The sequence below is a fragment of the Pantherophis guttatus genome, chromosome 4 (assembly GCF_059756535.1).
Source record: "Pantherophis guttatus breed Tessera chromosome 4, ASM5975653v1, whole genome shotgun sequence".
NCBI lineage: Eukaryota > Metazoa > Chordata > Lepidosauria > Squamata > Colubridae > Pantherophis > Pantherophis guttatus.
This window is the reverse complement of record NC_142066.1, coordinates 59679271-59701660: the sequence shown is the minus strand read 5'-3', so window position 1 is coordinate 59701660 and position 22390 is coordinate 59679271. Positions and strand designations below refer to the sequence as shown.

General features: G+C 37.0%; 1 protein-coding gene across 1 annotated transcript; it reads left to right on the top strand.

Annotated features, from left to right (window-relative positions):
* The first annotated feature begins 256 nt into the window (after positions 1 to 256).
* Positions 257 to 21161, top strand: DCAF7 (DDB1 and CUL4 associated factor 7). Its single transcript, XM_034416159.3, has 7 exons — positions 257 to 741; positions 3604 to 3762; positions 9567 to 9678; positions 12379 to 12497; positions 12898 to 13107; positions 13754 to 13871; positions 18882 to 21161. Exons 1-7 carry the CDS (start codon positions 604 to 606, stop codon positions 19052 to 19054), a joined length of 1029 nt encoding a protein of 342 aa, XP_034272050.1. The 5' UTR covers positions 257 to 603; the 3' UTR covers positions 19055 to 21161.
* Positions 21162 to 22390: the final 1229 nt, after the last annotated feature.

Genomic DNA, 22390 nt, shown 5'->3' with positions numbered 1-22390 from the left:
ATACCCAGGTTAAAGCACAATTCGGCACAAGAAATTACACTTGTATTAAAAACACCATTTAATTACTATCATTACTGCCTTTTTCTAGCCAGTTACTATGAGTCTCGCATCAGGCGGACCTTTCCGACTCTCGATGAAACTTCCTAGATCGTCTCAAATGCTCGGAACAAACCAAAACAATTCAGAGAAACCAATTCTACATTTCTATCTCTACGTCGTCTTCTTCTTGTTGGGGTTTTTTTTTTTTTTTTTTTTATGAGAGCGACTAACTAAATCAGACTTGATACGCTCAGATGTCATGAAAGAGGCGGGCTTTATCCAAGAACGACAACTTTCTCCGCTAATGGTTAATTCCACGATAGCCAATATGTAAATCTTTTTCGGAGGTTGAGCGAGGTGGACGTTTCGCAGAACCAATGAGAAGCCTTGGAGTTGAGGAATAGCGTGGCCCAGGACCAATGAGAAGCCAGAGTTTGAATAGGGTGAATGGAGGAGTAGGGTTAGCCGTCGTCGTTGTGTGAGGTGAAGAAAGGCTGTCTGTCGGGAGCGATACCTCGGGAGGAGGTCGTGAGAGGCTGACGAAGTAAAGCCTTCCCGCCCGCCATGTCGTTACACGGGAAGCGCAAGGAGATCTACAAGTATGAGGCGCCATGGACCGTCTACGCCATGAATTGGAGCGTCAGGCCCGACAAGCGCTTTCGACTTGCCCTAGGCAGCTTCGTAGAAGAGTACAATAACAAGGTGAGAGCGGGCGTGAAGAAGCAGCCCCTGGTGAGGCCAGGCTGAGGGTCAGGTTCCGCACTGCAGCGTATCCCCAGTCGGTCCTCACCGCCGCCAGCGGCCCAGTTAATGGCAGCGAGCGTCGGGAAGGGTGGGAGGGGAGGGGGAGGGGGCGAGAGGCGGAGCTGCTTCGGGGAAGTTCGGTTAGGTTTTGCCCTCGCTCGGAGCATCTCTTGCCCCTTCCAGTTGGCGGTCAGGCTGCTTGGCTGCGCGATGGGCAACGGGCCGTTGGGATGTTTTGCTGCTGCTGCTGCTGCTGTGATGAAAAGAGGAGGAGAAACTGCATCTGCGCACTTTCTGCCTCTCTGGGAAGCGAGAAAGGGAATACATTCATTTTTCAATCTTGGTAGCTATAGAAGTTGTGTTACTACGTTTACCCCTTGCTTGATAAAGGACACGGTGTAAAGTTTGCTTGAGATATGCCTCCCTCGTGTTCCTTCAGTATTTTAGTTAAGCTTTAGTTGAGCCTTAAGAGCCCTGCTGAATTTATTCCAATATTGGCCAAATGGATTCATTTGGGAAACTCACATGGCTGAAGCTGGAGGTCTATAACTCCCTCCCTTGCTTTTTTTTCTACAAGGAGCGTTTATTTGTAATTTAAATTTACAAGGTTATTTAACTCGTGTATTCTCTTTCAGGAATTATTAAACAGTCATCAGTATCATAATAGTAGCCCCAAGCTCTCCAAATTGACTGCCATTGCCACAATTGTGACATTAAATTCTTGGGTCTATGTAACAAAAAAACAAAAACAATTCCTTCTGTTGGCCCCTAATATCTCTGCATTTAATTTCAATAATTACACACTGGAAGAAGAAAAATGTGTTCACTTCCATATTATTTATATCATACATATTTCTGTTATGTCCCCTAGACTTACTTTATTCCAGGATAGGGATAGGGATAGGGATAGGGATAGGGATGGGATGGGATAGTTTTATTGGCCAAGCGTGATTGGACACACAAGGAATTTGTCTTGGTGCATATGCTCTCTGTACATAAAAAGAAAAGATACATTTGTCAAGAATCATAAAGTACAACACTTAATGATAGTCATAGCATACAAATAAGCAATCAGGAAACAGAGACCCAGTTTGTAGTAGCCCTATTTTGCACTTTATCTAATTCTATAATATCATTTTCAAAATGTGTCCAAAACAATAGCTAAGGTGTAGTCTTACCATAAGTTTATATAAAGGGAATATTATACTGACAATTCTATGTTTAGTTCTAATAACTCCAAGTTGGAATTTAATATTTTTATAACAGCTACAAACTTGGTTAATATCTTCATTGAGCCATCCACCCTGACTCCAAGATACTCTTTCTAATCAGTGACTACTCTGTGTGTGTGTGTGTGTGTGTGTGTGTGTGTACATATGTATGTGTGTGTATGTATTAATTAATTTTTGGAATTCATTTGAAATTTTATGTGCCAACATGCACCCTACATTTATTTTTAGTGAACTGTATTCATCATTCTGAAATCCATTCATCCAAATTGGAAGGTTACTTTTGGAGCACATCACAATTACTTTTAGATTTAAAAGCAGATATGAATAATTTGATATGTAATCATTTATGTATTCAGCATGGTAACTTGAATGATCAACCCTAATTCCAGATATTTTTATGCAAATAAAAAGTACCGGTCCTTACACCAATTCCTGACAGGAGAACTATTCCTGGAGAAGTACTCTTCTCCATGACCTTTTTGACATTTTCAAAGAAGCTGGAAGTTTAGTGAGACAAGACTTCTCTGGTTCCTTTTCAACAAGGCTAGTCCTATGTATTATATTCTCTTTAACAATTCTTTCAATTTTACCGCCAGAAACCATTCCTAAATTCCTTTATTGCCTCTCAATCTTCTCAGAAAAATTGAAATCACAATTTTCCAGTCCTTTGTTTAAAAGAATTGTATTATTTTTTGTGAAAAATTGGCAATTTTATACTTAAGTGCTTCAAGAGTTCTTAAATCAGGGTGTCAAACTCAGTTTCATTGAGGACCGCATCAGGGTTGTGTTTGACCTCGGAGGGCGGGTGGTGGTGGCTAGGCACCACCACCCGCCCATGATCACCAGGCGGGTGGTGGTCAGAGTGATCATGACCAGGGTGAGGGTTGCTGGGGTGGGCATGACACGGGACCACACCTCCACATACATAGTTTTATACACTTATAAAAATAAAGAGGCGTACATTTCTGTGATTTTGTTTTTTTTAATACTTACTTGATCTACTTGATTACCTTACGAGAGAGAGACCAGATCAATAAACTGACTCCATAGGAAGACTAGAGCTATAAATTATTGACCATGGACTATAGTAGCAGAATCCTGCAAGCTTGAAAGGTAAAATATTTACCTTTCCTCCTTTTTCTAACCTCCTGAGTCAAGGACGGCCTCCTTCAACATTCTGGAGGCCCTGTTTTGGGCCTGGAAGGCCTCCTGGATCACTTTGGTGACCAAAACAGGTTACGCCCCATTTTTGCTAGCAGAGGCACCACAGATTGATCTTTGCTATTTCCAGGCCAGCCCTGTGGGCCAGATCTAAGCACTCCACGAGCTGGATCCGGCCCATGGGCCTTGAGTTTGACACCCCTGTCTTAGATAGATACCATCTGGACATTGGGATTTATTTAGTTTTACTTGATCAATTTCACTTGTAACCATTTTTTCTTTAGCTGTCTTAGTCTTTGTCCTGAAAGCCTTACATTTTGGAACTTCTGAACATGTAGGTGAAAGATGTACTGGAATAGGAATGAATGTGTTTGTGTGTGTGCGCACGGGCACACACACTCAGACACGTACTTTTTTTTTCTCATAGGTTCAACTTGTTGGGCTGGATGAAGAAAGCTCTGAATTCATTTGCAGAAATACTTTTGATCACCCTTATCCTACTACCAAGCTCATGTGGATACCAGATACCAAAGGAGTTTATCCAGACCTTTTGGCAACCAGTGGTGACTATCTGCGTGTGTGGAGAGTAAGTAGACAATTTAAAAAATAATTATTTTATGCTTTAATTTAAAAAACTACAAAGAAGCATTATATTCAGCATATCCAAGTATAAAAGGTTTGACTTTTGAAGGATGTAACTTGCAGTTTTTCAATATTCTGATTTCTCAGAATATTTTCACAATATATTGGGTATATCTTAGTAAGACCACAGCAGTATCTCAAATATAGCACTGTATTCAATAGACTGATAACGATTCAAGAAATAATATTTTCACCTGTAAGCTCTTCAGTTATCAGTAAAAAGAATGAATTCTTCGGCAGTTCATGAGAAATATGTTACAAATAACCTGAAAATCTGTCTTCCCTAATGTAATGATATATGGCTTTTATTTGGAAATAGTGCAGAAATACTTGGGATGCTGGGGATTAAACTCCTGCTGTAATATTGAACACCAGACCTGTAACATAATCATCCTCCCCCACAATTGTGGATGCGAGGAGAGATCTGGTTTGCATTATCAAAATCTGGGTGGCATAGAGAAAAGGAAAGTTCATTTCTCGAAGATCTCCTCCCCCACCTCCAGGTTTTCAGTTTGTCCCAGGATGATGGTGGGTGGTAGCTATTGTCATCTCTGAAATTCTGCTGGCATCAAGGGATACTACTATAGATAACAGATGTGAGAACTTGTTACTGTGATTATACTTGAAGGGGCCTTTGGGCTAGCTGCTGGTATATCATTCCCCCTCTTGCAAAGCAGGATCCCTAACGTGGCTGCCAAACTGATATTAGGGAGCTTCAACTTGCCTGTCCTGGCTGAAGGGTCTAGAACAGCTCAAGAGTTCTTGGCTGCCATGACAATGCACCTGACCCAGCGTATTAAAGACCTAACATCTATAAAAGATCATATGGTAGATTTGGTTTTTATCTTGGGGCAGACAGAGCATGATCTTAAAAGGGGCAGGATGAAGCTTAGCTCCTTGTTGTGGATAGATCATCATGATAGCTATAGAGCTTTATGTTGCAACTAACCCACCCCTAATGGAGAAGGAGTTGTTAGATTGGCCTACATTGGGCACCAAATGGATCCAGAGGGCCCAAGAATCTTATGAGCAGCTCAGTTGAGATCATGGTTGCCCAATGCAATAAAGAGATAAATAGAGTGCTTGAACAGGTTGCACTTGGGTGGTCTCTCCTTAAATCCACTGTAGCTCCTTGGTTTATGAGTAGCTCAATGATATGGAGCAGCAGTAGAGATGCCTAGAGCGTTGCTGGAAGACCTATTTTGAATCTAGATATTTAATTAGAGCTCATGTCAACCCAACACAGTAGCAAATCAAGCAATAAAAAGAAACTAATATTATCACTCCTGTTGCATCTGCTGAATGCCCCAGCAACTCTTTTTAAATTGATTTGTTCCCTTTTAAGAAAAGATGGTCATCAAGAATATTTAAAGGGGCAATATGGTAGATATAACCATTCAGATTTTAATAGAATTAGATTCTAATTGGATGGTGCTAATAGAGGTGATTGCAACTTTGTCCTATAAATTGTTCTGGCATTGATTTGAATCTGTGAATCCTAAGGAAATGACTATGGCTCTCTATAATGTCAGCTCTGCACTTTTCATTTGGATCCCTGCCCCTCATGATGCCTCTTGTAAAGTGGCAGAATACTAAATTTCAAGCATTAATGCTTCTTTGATTGAAGGAATGTTCCATTACCATAAGATGATATAATATACCTCCTGCTTTAATAACTAAATTATTGTGGACAATATAGACCTTGTGGAGTGCTTCAGATCTTTCTACTCTCTTCGCTTCTTTTGTACATCTCGGAAATCAATTGTGGAGCTCATCTGTTGTTACAGAGTTTGATATCATAGATATGCAAATGGTGTGCAGCTGCACATCTTGGTTATGGACTAAGCAAGTGATGCAGTAGAAATAGGGATCTAGTACATGGGGACTGTCAAGCTCTGGATAGAAAGGAACAGAATCAGAGTGACTTTGATTTTGTGGACATTTTTTCACGGGCTTAGATTGTTCACAATTTACAGTAAGTTATTATTTGCTTAACCATAATTTGATTAAATTCACTGGATTCATCCAGCAAGCCATAGAATAAAGTAGGTTTTCAAATGGTTTACAAATAAACATTTGACTCCGTACTTAATTTAGTTTATACTGGAGAAATTGATTTCTTTGATATTGCTATATATGAATTACTGCTATCATTTTATAACATGATTATATACACTAATTATTCTGTTTATGCAACTGATCATATGTATTTGAATCTGTTTAATTATTATTTTTGCTTTACCCTTAAAAATGGTTAACATGAGATATGTTAACAAATAACTCTGAGTAGCTAACTATAGGATTATTGTTAGTTTATTATTTATTATAAAATAATAGTCAAAATTAACTAAAATATAAAACCTGAAAGGACCCCTGGGGGGAAAACATATCTAATAAACTAAAAATGCTATATGGTCTCCAATTGACCCCTTGCCTGGGAACACATCCAAATATTGAAAGTTGCTGAGAGATTTCAAAAAGAGCCAGAATGGGCACACTTATCTTTACTGGTCCTCCCAAAGATAAATCCACAAGCACAGTCAGTGATGTTTCAGTCTTCTACCCAGCTGAAGGGATCTGCTTCTTTAGGGATCCTCTGAAGCTATAGTGTGATCAACTTCTCCACATTTTTTCCAAAAAGTGCAGTTTAGGCACTGGAAGAAGTAATTCAATTTGGCTGCTTCCAATGAAGGCTTCTTGGGGTATAAACCAACACCTCTTTCAACACTGGCAGGACATTGATTTCCCTCAGTGATAGATTCACCACAACTAGGACTAGCTGCACATGATTTCCCAGAAAATCTTAGCAATGCAACAGGTACATGGCTCTAATATACAGGTGGCAACCTTTCAATTCCAAAACTCCTCTCCACTCCATAAGAGCTAACAGGATCACACTCATTCCAAATAACAGAGCTATACCAAGTCTTGATTATTTTCATGGAATTTGCCTCAATGCCAGAGTCTAGTTTGGAGCCAATCCAAATAACCTTTTCTGAAGATGCCTAGAATATTCCTTACAGCAGCTCTGAAAGAGAATTTCCAGTTCTCCAGGAAGGACTGAGCCTTTCTAAACAGGACAATTATCCACAGAGTATTTTACCACTTTTATCTCCACGATATAGATCTTAATAATGGCTGTAGCTTGTGCTTCATTGAGTTTGTTCCTCATTGTCCTCCAGCACTGCTTTCAGGGTCTCTTCTCATATTTTCATCTCCTTCACTCCTCTAAGAACTAAAGGGAGTCCTGGGATTCACAGCAGGAGAAAAGACACATAGGCATGATCTGATCCCAGTTCACAACCACCTTCTTCTTCTAGGCAATGACTGAAGCCACAGTCAAACTATGCACCAGACCTGCGGGAATACTCTCCAAGCTCCCTGTGGAACCAAATAAGGTCAATCAGTGGTGATGTTCAAATAGGCTCAGCCTTTATAGTAGAGAGCAACATCAAAGCAATCAGAAAGAGATCTGACCATTAACAGGGAAGAAGTGGTAATCTTCTCCAATTCCAGGGAGAGTAATTTGTCAAGCTACTGCCTTGAGAAGAAAATTAGATTTTGTCTATGATCACCACTATGTGTTAACCCTTGACAAATTGCATCAGAGCCAAGACTGTCCTATTGGCCATGAACTCCCAAACCACCTCAGACATTGCCCTCAAGAGAAAGCAGTTTGAAGTCCCCTAAGACCATAAGCCTGGGGAAGTTCATGACCAGTCAGGCCATGGAGTCAAGGATCTTGGGTAGATGGGTTGTTACACAACAGAGATCTGCTACAGTAGCAGTAATTCCATTTGCTCTCTAGAGCCCAACTCAACCAATGGCATCTCATATCCATTACATATGAAGCTGCATCTCTGAACATTACCAGAGTATCTCACATAGCATTTGCAACTCTTTCATCTCTGCTCTGGGCTTTTGTGTGAAAGCATTGTGCAAAGTTATGCTACTGAAAATATTATTTATTTGCTTCTGGTTGGTAGATCTTGATGATCTGTTTAAAAAAATAAGGTAGATCTTGAAAGTCTGATATTTGTCCATATCTCATGAATGAATAGCACAAATAATATTTATATTTTTGAGATTATATTTCTTGTATCTGTGAAATAAAAAACCCATAAAAATGTGCTTCAAAAATATTGAAGTTTAAGTTTCTTGTAAGATTTTAGGACAAGATTGCTTACAAATAGTACCTTATAAATCAGAAGTAATTCCACCTAAAAAAAGAAACATTGAATTTATCATAATCGCTATCAATAATAACCTGAATATATTGTTGGTCAATGATCTTTGAAGTTCATTATGGCATAGGAGGAGCTGTCTTGTCCCAAAGCGGTTGGTCTGTCTCACTCTAGCAGAAAGGAACTACTACAAACCCCATTAGCCAAGGAATTTCGGCTGGGTCTAGGAGAAGAGCCTTCTCTGTTATGTCTCCTGCCCTTTGGAACATCATCTCCCAACATATGAGATTTACCCCCACCTTTCTGGCTTTTAGAAGGAGCCTTAAAACCTAGATTTGCTGGTCGGTACGGGGCCCTGATGGAGAAGCTGTAGGCTGTAGTTGATTGATGTCAGGCACAAGAAACCAGTAGCCAGAGTTCAAAGCTACAAACTGATGACCTATTTGACCCCACCCTCAGATTTGGTCTGAGGTCATCTTCTACAGTTGTTGCAGTGACTGATTTTTTGTTATTTAAATCAGTTTCTATATTTATAATGGCTTTTTATATCTCTATTTTTTGTTATATTATAAGCAACCTAGAATTGCCCCAAATAGCAAAATGGGTGGTATACAGATAGTCCTCAATTTATGGCCACAATTGAGCCCCAAAATTCTGTTGTTAAGTGAGACATTGGATAAGAAAATTTTGCCCCATTTTATGACTTTTCTTGCCTCATTTGTTAAATGAAGCACTGAAATTGATAAGTTAGTAACCAGTTCTTAAGTGAACTTCTCTTCCCCATTGTATTTGCTTATCAGAAGGTCACAAAAGGGGTCACTGATTTGGGGACACAGCAATGGTCATAAATATGAACCAGTTGCCAAACATCTGAATTTTGATCACATGGTCATGGGAATCAGCAAAGGTTGTAACTGAAAAACGGTCGTAAGTCACTTTTTTCAATGGTGTAACTTTGAACTAAATAAACTGTTGTAAATCAAGGACTACCTGTATAAATTTTAATTAAAAATGAATAAAAAACTTTAAAAAGGAAATCAGATTTAGATTAAATTATAGCCAAGAAGATCTGACATTTTGTCAAAATGATGAAAGCAGCATTCCACCATTATGCAAGTCCCTTTTGTTTGTGCAAGAGACAACACTGTTCTTGTCATTAGCTGCATTCATTGCTTCTGCTGATACCTCTAATTAAATCTAAAATTACAAGAAATAAATGTATTCATGCAGTTGAATTTTTTTCTGTGCCCCCTCAAAATGTATTTAAGGGTTCAAGGAGAAGTATGACTCTGTTGCTGTAAGGAATTCTCTCCAACTTAACTAAAAAACTCTCCTGAATTGTATATTTTAATATAATGAAGAATCCAATAATTGCAATGGGAAAACTATATATTGTCTCTGCTGTTGCTCTCTGGATGCAATGAAATGCATGCAGAGTTATGGAAAAGCATGAGACTTTGGAGGACAAACACAGAATGGCCATTTCTCTAGTTTTAGGGAATCCATATTCTTTTAAATACCGGTATGTAAATTAACTTAGTATTTGTTGATATTTTTTGTTCAGGTGGGTGAAACAGAGACCAGGCTAGAATGTCTGCTGAACAACAATAAGAATTCTGATTTTTGTGCTCCACTGACCTCCTTTGATTGGAATGAAGTGGATCCTTATCTGTTAGGTAAGGTCCAAATACTAATGTAGCAGAATGATGATGCTAAGGTGATTAAAACAATTAAAAATTCTATTTATAAATTTAGATAAGAAAAATTTTGACATATCTCAAAAACTAGCCAAAGGTAGGCTTTGAATTATTTTCTAGATAAGAAGTAGACAATCTTTTGGTGGCCGGTGGCCTTTAACATATTGGGTGGAGTGATTAGCTGCAAATGGATGGAGATATATCACGGATTTAAGTGAAAGAAAGATTTAGAGGAGTTTCTTGGGTTTTGTTCCCCTGACTAGGCTTATTTTCATCTGTTCTCAAAATTCCAAAAAAAGACACCAACAATTTTGGAATTATGGCCAGAGAAGATCCAAAAGTTAACAGTGTAAGATTTACCATTACAGCATTAAACCAGACTTGGAAGAGCTTCCACTGGACATTATGACTTTTTTGTTCAACAGTAAAAACTTCATGAAATAAAAAGATTGCTCTTGACCATGACAAATACTGGAGAGGTTTACTATAGATAATCTTCAACTTACAATTACAATTGATCCTAGAATTTGGATTGTAAGTTGTTATGATCATTAACTGAGGCATCCACTTGCTGAATGATCCCCATCCTAGCTTCCATCACTGCCATAGTTTTAGTGATCATATGGGTCATTAAATTATTGCATGGGGATAACTCAGAATGTGGTGGAGGCCCAGCATGCACTGGCATGTGGAAACTGTTGTGGGTTTGGAGACTTTGAACAGCTGGGCCCATCAATATATGGACCTCCTCTCCATCTCTCCCAGAAGTCTTGGGCATTCTCCCAGCCCAAATTTGCTAGTCCATTTACTTCCCCTTTCTGTTCAGCTACTAACAAATGTGCTCAGCTGATGCAAGGTGCAGGTGCTATAAAAATCTAACTAATGTAATGTTTGAGACTCTTTCTACCTTTGGAAATGTCACCACATGAGCATCAGCCTTTATGATGTTTTTGAAGCTATTTCTAGCCTTCAGGAACATCGCAAGGGCTAGTGTTCATCTTATGATGTTCCTTGACATAGAAAAAGCCTCAGTACATTGTGAGATGATTGACAGTCATTGTAATATTCTAAGTTTCTTTCAACCTTTGGAAATATCATATTGGCTAGCTTTCTACAATAACTGTCCTTCATATCAGCTGGAGGTGCTTGTCAGCACCTGCATGGAAAGGGAAGGTAAATGGACTTATGCGGTTGGGCAGGGAGAAGGCCCAGGATCTCCAGGATTAGGGGATGGATGGGAGACCTGCACATGGATGGGCTTAGACAGCTGAGACCTCTCAGCACATGGCAGCAGGAATTTGCAGCACTGCCATGATCATAAGAGTGGACATGCTGTCAAACATCTGAATTTTTGTCACATACCTGTGTTGTAGATTTTAAAACTGCAGCAGTCAGAACTTCAGTAAATGTTGTATGTGCCTTTGTTCAATGCTGTCCTAATTTCAAATGGTCACTGAACAAACCGTAAAGGACTACCTATATGTACTTCGCTTAGTTATGAGATTGGTTAAGTTGACATGGAGCTGTCCTTTGCAGATACCTGTATCTTTTACTGTTAACCTTTTTAAAATTACATTATCCAATAAAGAGACCTGAAAACACTGAATAATTTTATTCTAACCACTCTTTTCTTTTGGCAATTTTTTGACGGTACAATTATCAGCTAGTCAGTCAAAATAATTAAGTACCAGCTTTTTTAATCGTCAAATATTAAGCAGAAAAACGATTTGTGATTTTGGTGATCTGCTTTTATAATTGTATAATGAGTTCCTTTAATAGCTAAGGAGCTAGGACCTTCTTGGTTTTATACTTTTTTCCCATTTTATTTGAATTCTCACTAAGGCTTTAAAATTGAAGTTTATACTAGCAAATTGCATTGATGCATAAAATGAATATATGTAATTTTATTCTGTTATAGATTATTGTTGAATAAATTTACTTTTACTAATGCATATTAGTTCAGGTCAAATATATTGATCATATAGGCCAGTGATGGCAAATCTTTTCAGCACCGTGCCAAAAAGGGAACACTTCACGCACTCATCAAGGCCGTGACCAGGAAGAGGAGCTGCCCAGGGGGCATGTGCGTGCTGGATAAGGTACTTCCGGTTTCCAGCAAGTCTTTCAGTTACTGCCACACATGCACACACGCTGATCAGCTGGCCGGCACACATGCTCATGCCGGAAAACAGAAGACCAGCTCTTCCAGTTTCTGGCACTGCCGCACACACAAAGGCCAACTGATTGTCGTGTGCACATGCGCTCCAGAAACCCAGAAGAGGAACAGGCAATGCCCCGCATGCCAGGTGACATGGCTCTGCGTGTCACTTCGGGCACACGTGCCATAGGTTCGCCATCACGGATATAGGCAGTCATAGTTCCATAGTAATAAATAGAATATTGATTAATCAGAGTATAGAAAAATACATTTTAAAAAAGCTGATAGTTTGATTTAAATATTTTGACTGCCATAGAGCATCCAAGGATTACAGTACTTTTTACAAAAGAGTTAAAAGATACATTGATGTTGCTTTCTGTAAATTAAGGAGATAGAGGTTCACTTTTTTGAGGTCTAGGATTAGAAATTTTATGTAATGACCCATATTTGTATTGCTTTTAAGAAAAAATAGCTCTAATATATGTTTGTTTTTTTTTTCCTTTCCTTTCAAACTATGCCAGGTACTTCTAGCATTGACACAACTTGTACTATTTGGGGTTTGGAAACTGGTCAGGTCTTGGGAAGAGTGAATTTAGTGTCTGGCCATGTCAAGACTCAGTTGATTGCCCATGACAAAGAGGTGATGGTGTATTATTTTTCTTTTTCTGTACATCTCTGCAGTTACTAAAAGTTTTTAAAAATACAATCTATACATTGGAAATAGTCATCTAGGAGCCAAGGCGGGCTGTGTTGCTGCTATTAGTAATACGTTTATTTTCCTTTTAGTAATTCATTGATAATGGGGAATCAATACAACAAAGTAAAATATTTTGCAAAAGAAACATTCTGCTCAGAAGGAGAGAGTGTTATGCCTAAAGCCCTATTTTGTGGTAAGCATTGTCCTTTTTTAGGGTAAAGGAATAATTCGTTGGTCATACTTTCTTTACTTCTGCCTTTGCATGAAAAATTAAAGTGGAACAGGAATCCTTAGTATGGTAAGCATCGTATTTTATCACCTTCTGCTGTTGATATCTGAACAGGTTTATGATATTGCATTCAGCCGTGCAGGAGGTGGGAGAGACATGTTTGCTTCTGTTGGTGCTGATGGCTCAGTGAGGATGTTTGACCTCAGGCACTTGGAACATAGCACTATTATCTATGAGGATCCTCAGCACCATCCTTTGCTTCGCCTTTGCTGGAATAAACAAGATCCTAATTACCTTGCGACAATGGCAATGGATGGTATGGAGGTGAGACACTTATGTGAGAATGCCTAGTACACTTTGTTTCTGAGCATATAGTGAGTATGGTAAACTGTGCTTTCCAACTACATGGTGAAAGCAATGGGACTACAGTTTTTGCTACATAAATTACTGAAAATTTTCTTACTGGCCTATAGTTCCACGAAGCAAAACAATCAAGTAGATGAATATGTTAATTAGAAGATACTAGCATAGTATAATGAAATGGACAGTTAGAAATCCTTATGGTGGTTTGGTGAGATGAGCTAACCTGTCTTTGATTGCTGTAATATTTCTATAAGCAGAACCTATTTTTAGAAATAATGAATTACTTGTATTAGTTTCTCAATTTAAAAAAAAAATTATACTGATAGTCTAATATGTGAATTGCATTAATGAGTAGCTATACATTTTGTATTGTGATTTGTCTAGAATTATTTGCAAAAAGTGTATAATCAGGAGATACTGTGACGTGTTTATATTCATTATTAGAACAAATGCATTTTTCCAACACATGGAATAAATATGTTAACTTGACATCTGGTTTGCAGTGTGAATGCTCTGAGCATATAAAAGACTGGGTAATGAAAGGATAAAAATAAAATCTAAAATAATGTATTTCAAAGTAATGTTTAGAATTATTTTTCCCTCTAAGGTGGTGATTCTAGATGTCAGAGTTCCTTGTACACCAGTTGCCAGGCTGAACAATCATCGAGCATGTGTAAATGGTATTGCTTGGGCTCCACATTCTTCTTGCCATATCTGTACAGCAGGTAAAGATGGATTATTTTTATTCCTCCCATCTTTTATTTGGGCATTTAAGAAGTGATTGGGATTTACTATCATTTTCAAATATGTGAACATAGGATTGCAGTATTTACATTCTTGTAACTTGAAGGCTAATAAATAATACACCAAAGAAATCAAAGGCATGAGATAAAACAAAAAGGAAATATGTAATTTGTTAGTGCCATTTCATTGGCATCAGCAAAATTGTTCTGGCAAAACTCCTTGCTTCCTCCACATAATATAACTCTTATTGTAGATTTCTTTTCTTAAATCAACTCTGTTTTTTGTGAATTGTTAACTCTATTCAACCACAGCTTTCTTGGTTTTCATCTTTGCTTTGACTTATTCATTCTTTCTTGAGGTAATGTTTTTCAAAACGCCAATAGCAATTGCTACCGCAAGACTTATATACCATTCCATAGTGCTTTATAGCACTTTCTCAGCAATTTACAAATGTCAGCATATTGCCCTCAACAATCTGGGCCCCCATTTTACCAATGGGGAAGGATGGGAGGTTGAATCAATCTTGAGCCAGTCAGGATCGAACTTCTGGCTGTGAGTGGAGTTAGTTTGCACTATTGTATTTTAACCACAGCGCCAAGTTCATTCTCTTTGTATGACCAAATTACCTTAACTTACTTCTTTTGTACTTAGATCTATAGTCAACTCACATTCATTCAGCACTTACTAATTCTTCATCCTCTCTCTTGTTTCAGTTGTTTCCACAATATTTTTATAGGATTAAGGTCAGACTTCGACTTGAAAGTTAATCCATTAACTTTCCTCTGCTTAAACTGTCATTCTTCGTTGTATAAGTTACATGCAGGACCCACATATCCTTCAGCTTCAATTCACGGATAGATACCCTGATATTTTTCCATAGAATTTGCTGGTACAATTCAGTACTCATATTTCCATCAATTATGGCAAGCCATCCTGGTTCAGATACAGTAGCAAACCATGCTACTGCCAGAATGATATTTCACAAATGGAATAAGATTCTTATGCTGGAAGGCAGCGTTTTTTCTTTCATCAAACATAACGTTTTTTCATTCAGGCACCAAAGTTCCACTATGATCTTTTACATTCTTTCACTAGCCTTCTGATTTATGCATGTGAACTTTCACAAGGCGGTCAACAATGTACTTTTTGGAGAGTACTAGTCTTCTTGCAATTTGCAAACTTAAGGCACCAGGCTAAAAAGAAGGAAACCATATGAGATTTAGTCCCATTTTAGACATGAAAACTAGGTCAGTGATCTTGCAATAATCATTCTCACTCATAGGGTTGTTGTGAGGAAAATAGGATTGGGTACATTTGCTACCTTGAGTTAATTATAAAAAATAATAAGGGCAGAATTTTAAAAAAAAGTTCCAATCTGTCATACACATCATTGTTGTTCAGTGTTCTCCTGATGGTAGTGTCATGAATATTGACATTAACTGTTAGAAAAGAGATTTAGTTTCTCATACATTCTTTGAGACATACCCAGAATATTAAATGTTTTGCTCTTGGTGTGACCTTGATTGGTCAATCTGTCCTGGGAAGTATAAGTGGTATTGAATTGCCTCCATTTGGCAATCTGCTTGACCATAAACTAGTAAAATCCAAACTCTTTGTAATCTTTTCCATCCTGAAGAACATCAACAACTCTTCAGAGGTCTACAGAAATGTTCAAGTCAGGTTCACATACCTGTGTTGTGATGATCAGACTTTAATGTATATACCCAGAATTCTGTTGTTTAAATAAGGTATGATTTCCCACTCTCACAGCTTATTCTCATTCATTGACTGAAACATCTGACTCTATTTTCTCTTCAAATGGACTGATAAGCCAGATTCACATAGTTTTGCCACACATAAATATGTAACTTTTGACTTTGTTTATTTAATTGAGTTTTCTTTATCTGGTTTTAGGACCTGTGTGGAGAATAAGTTACCTTTTATATGATATATGCAGAAATATTGAAAATGAAAAAGAGTTCTCAAACTTGCAAGCACGACTGACAGCTGAGGTCTATGTTCACATCCCTAATGCACCCCCAACATAAACACAATACTCATTATAGATTTATTCATATAAAGACTAATCACACATTTTAGAATAGGAACCTACACATTACATTTATTCTTGTGTAAGTATTACTGTTATAATATACAATTCTTTCTTGTTCAGTAATTAACTTTCATATTTGTGCAAAGATATAGTATAATTTAAAGTTGTTCATTTTATCATACACTTTTCTAAATTAACAAATGTACAAATATTCTTCCTTACTGACAGTCCTGTACTACTCATGACCCAGTGAAAAGCAGAAATGCATATCCTGTGTCTGGCACAATGCTTGCACCTATACTTCCCAATTTTTGGTTATTATGATCTCTTGTACTTTTCAATCAGAATTTAGTCAATTCTTTCCCTGGGCACACTCAACAAATTAATTCCTTTATAGATGGCATTCATGATTGATCTTTTCTTTTACATAAAGAAGTAATAATGACATTCTTCCAGTAATCAGGCCCAGATGTAGTTTTCATGTACAAATTAAACAAATCATATGGCAACCCCATAAGCAAGTCATAGCTGCATAATCCTCAATTTAGAGCCAAAATTGAGACAAGAATTTCCATTGCTAAGCAATTGCTAGGCCATTGTTAAGTGGCTAACACCCAATTTTACAACTATTTTCTACAATTTTTAAGCAAATCAGTGCAATTGTTAAGTGAAACAGTAACAGTATCAGGGTTGGAAAGTACCTTGGAGGTCATCTTGTCCAACCCCCTGCTCACACAGGAGACGGCATCATGTTTATGGTCTGCATCTCTCATTCTGACAGATCCCACAGTTGTCCATATGGCCTTTCTCCTGAAGGATCTTTGTGGAAGGGGGGCTGATAGTGGGGCAGTTCAACAGAACACACCAACTGAGTCAGCCACCTAATTTCAGCCTGAAGAGCACAAACTGAACATTCTGGACAATCAATCAATCTATGTAAACTCGCAATCTGCATATAAATAGGAATTGTATCCAAACTTAAAAAGAGTACCATGAAAAACAGCTGCAAAACAAGTGTTACACTGAAGTAATCCAGACATCCTAAAAATAAAAATGCAATCATACAAGCACGCACCAAGGATGAACTACTGCTGTTTTTATTCCTATTCTTTAGCTCATATGCTCACTTCTGGTCAGATGCTCTCACAATGAGTAATTTCGTAGTTATTCATTCCAACTTACTCACCTAAGGAATTATTTTTTCCTTGAATAACATTCATTCACAGTGTTTGATTTTTCCCCTAAATCTCATCCTTGGTGTTTTTATTATCAACATTTAGTAGAGCATAACATGGAACTATCACCAACCAATGGATTCCATACTTTATGCACTCCCACAACATAGATGGCAGTATTTTTTGACATACATCATAATTTTATAAATATTAATTAAGCCTAGGGTTTCACTTCCCTGATTATATTGCTCAATTATCCTTTAAAAAATTAGTTCACCTTCTTTCAGATCTCTTCATTCCTCTTTGTATCATTCATCTTTGCTAAGTTTTATAGGCACGCAACATATTTTTATTTATTTCCTTAACTAATGCTTTGTACCATTTATTCATTTTATATTCTACTTTGCAGTCTTCTATATATCATGAGCATCATTAAAAGTGCTCATATATATTGATTTTCACTTCCAATGGTGGCTTTGGCTCTCAGAACTTTCATATAATGCATTATAGTGGGTGTAAATTATTTTACCAGCCTTATTTGTGCAACATGCAATATTCCCTCATAACAATAAGGAAAATACTGATCAATTTTGACACATTTGGGATAGAATGCCCAGGGTACAATCAAAGTCATTTTACTCCAGCATGCTAATACTATTCTCTGCAAGCTAGTGTCCTGATAGAGGGACTACCTTGTAAACCAACAATAACATACTCAGGGTTGACATGAGGGGTCCTTGGTGCTCTCTGAGCTTGCTTGTGTTTTTTGCAGATATTTCAATACCCAAATTAAGTAATATCATCAATGCTAGTAAGGAGTGAAGTTTGCTGTCAATTTATGTTCTAGTGGCTTGCTTATCAGCGTTGGTGGGGATGGTCTTAGAGATTTCTTAGATTGGGCTGCTTGTTGTTAGCTTTTTTGGCAGTTTATTGACTGGCAGAACACATCCACCAACACCCACTAGCAGTCAGAAGACATGATGAAAATTCTTTAATTTTGCAACATATAGACAGATTTAACCATAGTTTCAATTGGGAAAATGTGGCCATCCTAGACCAAGTCCAAAAACACCAGGCAACTTCTAGGAGCCTGGCACTTTGACAAATCAGCCATCAATAGACACACAGAGATTCACAGCATTTGTAGACTATGCAAAAAAGGAACAAAAAGACCCAAGCACCTCTCCACCAGCAATCAGCACCCAGATCAGCATAGATTAACTCCAAGGTTAAGAGCAGACCAACAATCAAGTAAACAATATCCCAATCAAGAAACTGCCAAAGAAGCCAGCAGCAAACAGCCCAACCAAAAACTCTTAATACCTCCCCCACCAACACTGACTGGCAAGCCATCAGAATATAAACTGACAGCAAACAGCACTCCTTACTAGCGCTGATGTTATTACTTAATTAGGGTAATGAAATGTCTGCAAGAAAACAAGCAAGCTCAGAGAGTACCAAGGACCTCTTAACAATAACATATATGCAATGTACTGATACACACTAAGGATGCCTATTTTTTACTGTTCTAAAATAAAAATGGAAGTGTTACAAAGCAATTTAATATTTTATCTAGTAAAAATATTTAAATATCTAACCACCAACAAAAAATGCTTTTCAGAATTAGCCAGATGTTATCACACATATTTGATAGTAATGTTACCCACAACTTCTCAAGGCTTTTTTCCTCTATTTTGGAATACATGGATAAATAAATTAACTGCAAAGAAAATTTAACTAAATCTGTATTTTACCTTTGACAGCTGATGACCATCAAGCTCTCATTTGGGATATCCAGCAAATGCCTCGTGCCATTGAGGACCCAATACTGGCTTACACAGCAGAAGGAGAAATTAACAATGTTCAGTGGGCATCAACCCAACCAGACTGGATAGCTATCTGTTATAACAACTGTCTAGAAATCCTGAGAGTGTAAAAATAATTAGGCTATGGGAAATAATGAAGCAGGATGGTAGTCTTTCAGTCTTCTAAAGTTAAGAACAAAGCATTGAAACAGTGTCACTAGCTCTTATTAACTTCTTCCAGGAAGACTTACAACTGGAGTTAATGAGTATATACGATGAACTTCTTACCCATCGTTTCTGTCTCTTATCTTCCCCACTCCATGCCAATGACTTAAAAATGCAGGGATATCCTTGGTGTTTTAGATCGTCTCAGATTTTATCAACATGTTCAATTAAAGTTATGTATATATTATGGCCATTTGTGTTGAGCATTTTTATTGCAGTGGCACTGAATGCCAATTAACATTCTACCTGAAATAATTTGTAATAGATGCCTAAAAGCTATTCATTGTTATAACATTATAACAGTACCTTTTATTAAATATTATATTCTTTTTCTCTCCCTCCCTGTTTCCAGGCAATTTGTTTGATACCAGTTATGAGGCATCATAATTATCGGTTTGTAAGGGCTTCTATGCAACTAAGCTCTACTTTTGTTAAAATTGTTCTTTGCCTATAAGCAAGGACTTGTCCTTTGCAGGACTTGTTGGAGAATACATTTTGCTCCTACAAAAATGTCTTAGATTGAAGCTTTAATTTAATGTGCTACATTAGATAATCATTTATATGTTGTTGTCCCTTCTCTACAACTAAAGACTCTTCAAATGTAATCGAAGTATATAAAACTCTGGGTATTTGGATATATACCTAGTATCTGATTGCAAAAGTGCATCTAGTTTTAAATTGAACATGTGGGTGCCCTTATTATATTATTTACTAAAATGTAGGAAACACTTCAGCAACTAATGGTTTTTAGTGTTCTAATAGATGAGCATTTTCTTGAGTTTTGCTTTAAACTTTCAACATCAGTTTTTATATCACTTTTCTTAGCAGTGATACAATTATGCAAAACAAACAAAAATCTTTCCATAAGGAAGCAAAGCTCTATTATACACATACTAAAATGTTGAGAATTATATATGTTAATATGGGATGGTGCTTTTTTCTGAAAACATGAAAAATTATCAGATACATGTAATTTACAGAACAAAATGTTCAAGCATTTTCTGTATATTAGTATGTTGCTTCTTATTCCCATATCAAGCTGTTTCGATAGTATAAGTATGATAGCTCTTCTCTGTTACACTAAAATGAGTGTATTTGTGATTGATTCTTCCTCCTTCACAAAAAAATAACTTATTTAGATTTTAGAGAAGAGGTCATAGTTTCATATCAGACAGCATTTTTCCACATTAACTTGAGGGAGGCATGATCAGAAGATCTTTTCAGATGTAACCACCAATCATGTATATAGTAAGATCAATTGTGGCAAGACTATTAATTATTTGTCTGATATGTGAGTATAGTACAGCTGAGAGAAAATATAATTGATATATACATACCTATACTGGTCTAAACACCATGGGCATAAGATGTATCTTAGACCATGGACGTAAGATGTATCTAGTAAAGGAGCCAAAACATGCAGATCTAACATGCAGTGTTGGATTGTCAAGTGATGAATATGGATTTGTGATATCTGTTTTTACAAGGAACAATGTTCTTATTGTACTGGATATTAAATAATATGGGCTTTTGTTTTTACTACCAATTCTGAACTGTAACATGTTATGTACTCCCAGTGTGATGATTTCTTAAAGGTGTGAAATTTGTAGCATGACTGTATAAAGTTCCAAACTTCTTGTTCTTTCAATGAGCAATAGCACTGATTTATGTTCCACTCCCAGGTGTTGCATATATTTTCTAAACAATATTGTTAGGCAAAATTGTTACTAATCTTATCTTTATGTGGCAGACAATGGTTAATATTGCAATATTTTGATTTTTATGGAAAAATACATGAAATGGATTTTATCTTGATTTAGGACACCCATTTCTGAATTGTATTGACATGCTGTACAAATTTTAAACAGTTTTTTAAAGGGTTTGAAGTAGAATACTGGAATTTTTAAATTGTCAATCTTGCTTCCTCTGCATATTTTGGTTTGTTCCATTCCTACTTCCTTATGTGAATTCTGCCTTTCTTACGTTTTAATAAAATGGAACATTTCTAAATTATTCATGATGGTATAAAATGAAAAAAGACATTAAAATATATATAACCATTTTATTTGGGGAATAAAATTTGGTTGTCGGGGGGAAAAGACAGCATAGAACACAATAGATATTGGCTATTCAGAAATAGGCCAAAATCCTCAAAGTTACACTGAATAAAGCTGCATAAATAAAAGTTAAAGTTTTAGTAAAGCCTTTTTTAACATTAAAAATAGAACTATTCATGACAACTTAGCACCATGTTAAGATTCAAACTGAAATTGGTAACTGAGACAAAGGATATAGGCACTGGCTATGGCACTTGCTATGGTGGAGACCAACTCAGTTTCAATTTGTATGAATTCATTAAGAGATGTACCAATCCACTTAAAAATTTAGTTTGGATTATGGGTTATTTTATCTCTACCAGAAAATCCAGCTTCAAAAGAATTTTCTCATTGTGACTCTTTTTAGGTCAAATTTTAATGTACATGCATAAAAGTTATTTTTTTAAAAAAAAAAAAGTGCTAAAGACCTAAACAACAAAAAGATCAGAGAGCCTCTGCCAATTGGGCATTAACTGAAAACTGTTTAACCTGGAAAAGTTCTGTGACCTTAATCATTTAGGTTGTTACAGGGTTTTCTCTGGCTCTGAGATTTTCAAATATCTACAACCTATTGAGCCTCTCAGTTAAAAACCACCTGGATATCCATCTTACAATCAATTGGATAGCTCCATCCCCAACAGAAGCAGGTAGAAAGGAGTTTCCAAGATGTCTTAGTGATCATTGCATACTTCTGGCTTATTTTTGCAACGTGAATACAAGGATAGATTGGTAATGAAGGATTTCCCGAATATCTGCACATTCAAGAGAGAAAAGGTGGGATATAAATCTAAAAAATAAAAATAGTACCAAGGTGAACTAGATGCTACAACTTGAGCTTCACTTAAATCAGAATTGTCAAATGGTACAGGGTATCCTGCTTGAGCAGGGGGTTGGACTAGAAGGCTTCTAAGGTCCTTTCCAGCTCTATTCTGAATTGAATTGATTCTACATTGCTTTTTTTTGTCAAGGGTGGTAAACAGTAGATATTAGGGAAAAAGTTGACAGAGCATCCTTAAAATGCTGTTCTGCCAGGCAGTATGTGTTCCTTAAACAGTTTCAGTACCATTGTCCTGTTCTGCACTTAACAAATTTGAAATGTTTATGCAGGCTGGGTCTGGCTACTGCTTTTTTCAGATTTGCAACTTA

Bases quoted from the DNA above. Each gene is read 5' to 3' on its own strand.
- DCAF7 (XM_034416159.3), top strand. From the start codon at position 604: ATGTCGTTACACGGGAAGCGCAAGGAGATCTACAAGTATGAGGCGCCA. The intron at 13,108-13,753 runs GTGAGACACTTA...TTTCCCTCTAAG, and splicing joins TGGCAATGGATGGTATGGAG to GTGGTGATTCTAGATGTCAG. The intron at 13,872-18,881 runs GTAAAGATGGAT...TACCTTTGACAG, and splicing joins TTGCCATATCTGTACAGCAG to CTGATGACCATCAAGCTCTC.